At 37.2% G+C, this 5,178-nt stretch overlaps 1 protein-coding gene across 1 annotated transcript; it reads right to left on the reverse strand.

Moving 5' to 3' along the window:
- Nucleotides 1-2,889: 2,889 nt before the first annotated feature.
- On the reverse strand, nt 2,890-3,975 carry LOC139731373 (G-protein coupled receptor moody-like). The gene has a single exon (XM_071642265.1). It carries the CDS (start codon nt 3,973-3,975, stop codon nt 2,890-2,892), a length of 1,086 nt encoding a protein of 361 aa, XP_071498366.1.
- Between the last annotated feature and the right edge of the window lie 1,203 nt (nt 3,976-5,178).

A 5,178-nucleotide genomic window follows, 5' to 3' on the forward strand; every position in this document is an offset into this window, starting at 1 on the left:
ATAAAAAGCCTGAGCACGTGATTATCGTGTGACTTGTTCGCTTTGGATGAATCGCACAAAACAAAAACAAATATTGTACAATTAAACCAAAAACCAAATGAAAAACATAAATGGCCATATCGTAAGATGGAATTTTACGGTTGATGTGTTAGTGTTCAATGATGAATGGATATCAGTTCTGGCCATGATTTGAAACAGGCATGCAAGCTTGCTACTGGCAAGACACGCGCTGTGATCTTGGAAAGATAGAGTAATGTGCATTAAAATTACCCAGAAACGCTTAATAACACTATTACAATCGATGAATATCATTTTCTTGTCACGAGTGGACACAGTACTTTCATAGGTCTTGTCACTAACCCTATTGTATGACTAGATGAATTTCAACTATTAAGTTGTAATAATTTCTCAGTAATTACTTTTTGATTTTCTCCATTTCACTGCATCTTATATAGGCACAAGTTTTTAATTTTCCACCACTGTCGAATGTTTGGCCACTAGTGCAGAATACGTTCTCTGGATTTTTATTTCTGTTTTCCTCAGAGAAATAACTTCTCAAGTCAAGCCTTTCACATGCATTTTCTTTCTTTTCACTTCATTTATTTATTTGTCCGAGTTATGTATAAAAACATGGTATGGAGATTTGGTTTTGTCACACGTTCACTATGGACATATCATAACAACATATGAAGCAAAACAAATTACATTACTTATGACATCGAATGGATACAGGCTGCGTTATCACCGTTCAGCATATTCGCAGGAAACATACATTAATTTTCATTAAAGACACTGAAAATGTATGGTTTATTAAGTGACCTATGAGCCTATAGTAAATCATATCTAATTTTTTAGAAACACACTTTGTGAAAATGTTTCATGTTTTATGAATCGAAATGTCTGATAAAAAGGACACTCTAATCCTTAGGGTTTTTATCAGAATATCGATATTACGACGTTTAGGAAATAAACAAAGGGTAACACATCACATCACTGCAGTTTATCCTTGCTATATCTTTAACTGATCCTATATTTAAATGTCAATTAACAACACATGTGTAATTTCCGATAAATTTGGTGTACAACTGCTGCGAGGGATAGGTGTGTGCGTCAGTTTTTCCTGACGACTTTTCCCAAATTTATAGACTTCACACGAAAAAAACAAACCCACTAAACAACATACGGTCATATTTATGCATGTATTTATTCATCAAACACACACACATATATATATATATGAACACAAATGAATATATATATATATATATATATATGTATATATATATATATATATATATTTATGTATATAGGGACATGTATATAATACATAGTATATATATTTATTTATTTATGTGTGTGTGTGTTTGTGTGTGTGCGTTTGTACTATAACATTACCATAATCATACTTTTGCCTGACATTTTTGCACTTGAGAATGATTATGCTAAATTGGATTTTTCCAATGTTCTGAAAGAATCTTTCGTATTTGTTTGCCGTTTAAGTTTGGAATGAAGTATTGGTGGTTTTGCAGTTGATAGGGAAATTGGTCCATGAAATCCTTCAAGTGTCTATATTTACATGCTGAAAGCTATGGCTGGTCTCGGAAAACAGCCTCACGCATCGGGTTGATAAAGGTTACGAAGAGTCTGTGTGAAATGAAAGTTGCCATGTTTAACGCCTGAAATACTAAAAGACATGACTTCACATTTTTAAAGTTCATACATGCAAAGTTTGGTTACGGTTTTATCAATCAGTATAGATGTTAACATCTTGTTAATTAGAGTTTTTCAAGTAGGACAAGTAGAAATAGCATTGTGAAAGTTGCAAATTGCAAATTGCAAATTGACGTTGACATAATCATAAACTTGCAAAGCTGGTGCATCACATGATCATTAATGCGTCTACCTGCATTTCTCTAAAGCCTGTTTCTTTATAGCATTAAAAAAAAATTAGTTGGATTTCGAGAAGTCAAGAATGTTCTCTTGGATATTTGCTCTGGAGCTTTATACGACAGTAATGTCAGTTGCATCTCTCTGCTGATAGAAACATTTCCAAACACAACTCAATCACGGGTACTTATAGATACAGGTGACATGGGTCAAGCTGAAGCTAGAATAGTTCTTTGTCTTGTTTATGATACTTGTAGCTCTCCCGTTCTTTTGCTTTTGTTGGCTGATGTTTTAAACGCCAAAGCATTATACTTTCAATTCAATTTGCAGTATTCATAATTATTTGGAACATCACCTGATGTAAAGGAAAAGCCTCGAACATTTTCATCTGCACTGCTGACCCTTTTTTTTGGACACTAATTAATTGCGGGTGTACATTAATTTTCTCGAAACTCTCTGAAATGTTTTCAGAAAATCCACTGATGAACCTCTCCTATATACGGGCCTATAATATGTGACGTCTATACGCTAAGATATCAAAAGAACTAAAATCCAAAAAAGTAAGAGGTACGAATGTGTACATTTCCTTCAAGACAGCAAAGTTATGGATATTTCAGATTTTAACATAAGATCGGTTGTTAGGAATATTGGGAGCGATATATGTATTCGTGGGTTATCATCATAATCTTCATAGCATTTAAGTTTTGAGCAAAATAAAATAAAAATACATGAAACCAAAACTAAAAAAGTCAATTGATTTAGTGTAAACACTTACGTGTGCAGCAGAATGAGAAATCAAAATGATTGAGTTTTATGAAACAAGATGATTGGTGTATTTTACGAGTTACTTGACCAACAAAAGGTGACCAGAATTTCATCTGTAAAACGACCCCTATAGGCCTCCCTATAGTGAAAAACTTATTTATCTTCCAAGCTATTTGAATTCAAATGCAATCGCAAATGTTACCTTCCAGTTAAACTGCTTTTGTGGAGTTCTATAGGCTATTTTACATCTTTCTGTAGTAGTTTTATGCGACAGTTGATAATAGCTTTGAAGGCTGCCTTGTATTGTGGATGCTTGAAAGCATATATGAATGGATTCACGCAGCCATTTATCAAGAGAAATATGCCGGAGTAAAACGCTTCCTTATGAACACCTTGTATGCTGAAGGCGATACAACTTGGCATGAGGAAGCAAAAGAAGGCGCAGAAGATGATGAAGAGATTTTTGGTGACTTCAATTTCCCTCCTGTTGATCTGGGCACGCATTCTCTCAGCTGCCGTGCTGCCGTCACCTTGGCTGATAGTGTTGACTGGTCCATCCCTGCATCCCGAAACAGCTGCCGACTGAGGCGACTTGTCTTTCGTAATCGACAATAGCTGTCGATGATGATGTCGAACGTAACGCAAGATGTCGACATAAAATCCAGATGTGATTATGAACGCCGGAAACAAGGTCGTGGTTGCCATCACTGTGGAATAAGAATCAGCCGATGTGCCGTCTTCGTAATATGCACACATATGTGGCCAGTGAGAATATCCGATCTTTCCAGGTCCGAAATAAGAAACACCAGCACACATGAAGAAGCTGTAAGACCAGACAAAGACAATCATCAGGCTTGTATTCTTCTTGTTGTATATTCTGGCATACACATGTCGACCTTTGGTGATCAGGAACCAACGATTAATAGCGATCATAGACAAAGTGAGAGCACTCGTACCAACCGAAGACATCAACATCGCCCCGAGTATCTGGCAGAACCAATCCGGGAGAACCTTGCCTCGCATTGTGGTTATTATCTGGAACGGTAGCGTCAGGCACGAAAGAAAGTCATTGATGCTGAGGCTGACAACGAACACGTTCGTGGTCGTCTGGAGCAGGGGAGAAACGAGGACGGCGAGAGCTGTGAGGACGTTCCCCACGATGCCGCAGAGCGAGATCGCTGCGAACGCGAAGTAAACAAATATCAGCTCTGATTGGGAGAATGGTATTAGGACGCTTGACTCAAGAGGAACCACGCTGGTTGTAAGATTTTCGAAGAAGATATCATATTCTCCTTGGAGTGTGGTGAATACTGATGCTGCCATGTTTCTGATGGTTTGAATATTACATGAAAATACGTCTTCATTTATTCATTCATTCATTTATTTTTATTTCATCAATGCACAAGCTTCAACCATAGCTGTTCTTCCGCATGTTTGAGAACCAAAGAAAAACAATATATAACAAAACAAAAATACGATGATATGAATACGTCTCATGATCATGGAAATTGAAACAGATCATGATTTACTTTGAAAATAAAAAGAGCAACGATTTTTTTTGAGGGTGGTATGACAATCGTTCAATTATTGAATGTCGGCTTATTTGATGGAATTAATTCCTTTTATATCTAAAGTTGGGAAGCAATGTTTTCCCGTAAATAGGACCTACAGGTTGTGACAGCAAAAAGAGATGTTCTTCTCCGTTAAGCTAAAGCCAAGAGAGTTTACAATTGAATGCTATTTCTTTGAGTGAACTAAAGACAAAAAGACTATAGTTAAATGTCTAATGTGGCTAACGAATCTTGTAATCATCGACGGGAACTTTTTGGAGAGTTTTATTCAGTCAAACAACAGCAGTGAAAGAAAAGAACATTAAACTTTGATTAGCGCCAAATTAAGAACACAATATTCTCACCGATTGCAATCTCCGTGCAAGAACCAGGCCGACACGCTTATTTTCCTATGGCGATCTCAATATTACTTGATAATTGAATAATTTTAGCGTTTTATAGCATATTCTGGTTGAACAATTAACGAGTCACATGACCAAATGTAATTCATCTGATGAAAGCTTCTAACAGCCAGAGTGTACATACACACACACACACACACACACACACACACACACATACACACAGTGACACTGTGTAATATGCAACACTGATGCACAGTGAACAGATGCATTTACACACACCTACGCACACACAGATACCCCCCCCCAAAAAAAAAAACAAAAAAAAAAACAGCACGCGCAGAGACATTGAGTACGAGAAAATAAGCACACACGCACACACACGCACGCACACACAAACAAATATTTTGCGGGAGGACCACTAAAGGCCGTGTCACATCAGCCTTGCGTGCGACTTGCAAAGAACAATTTTGACTACCCGGAGGTCCCCGTAGATGATCCGCACATGACAGTACCTAGCATGTATCTCAAAAGTAGTCGCCCGGAGGTGCGCACGCATATTTTTTTACCCGCAACCGTGTTTAGGCCCTGTCACACCTTTCCGGGTAAACTAT

This window comes from Diadema antillarum, unplaced genomic scaffold (assembly GCF_040938485.1).
Source record: "Diadema antillarum isolate AM-2024a unplaced genomic scaffold, OU_Dant_1.0 seq00000368_RagTag, whole genome shotgun sequence".
NCBI classification, from domain to species: domain Eukaryota; kingdom Metazoa; phylum Echinodermata; class Echinoidea; order Diadematoida; family Diadematidae; genus Diadema; species Diadema antillarum.

What these genes read in the sequence shown, in the direction of transcription:
- LOC139731373 (XM_071642265.1), bottom strand. Translation starts at nt 3,975, where the DNA reads ATGGCAGCATCAGTATTCACCACACTCCAAGGAGAATATGATATCTTC.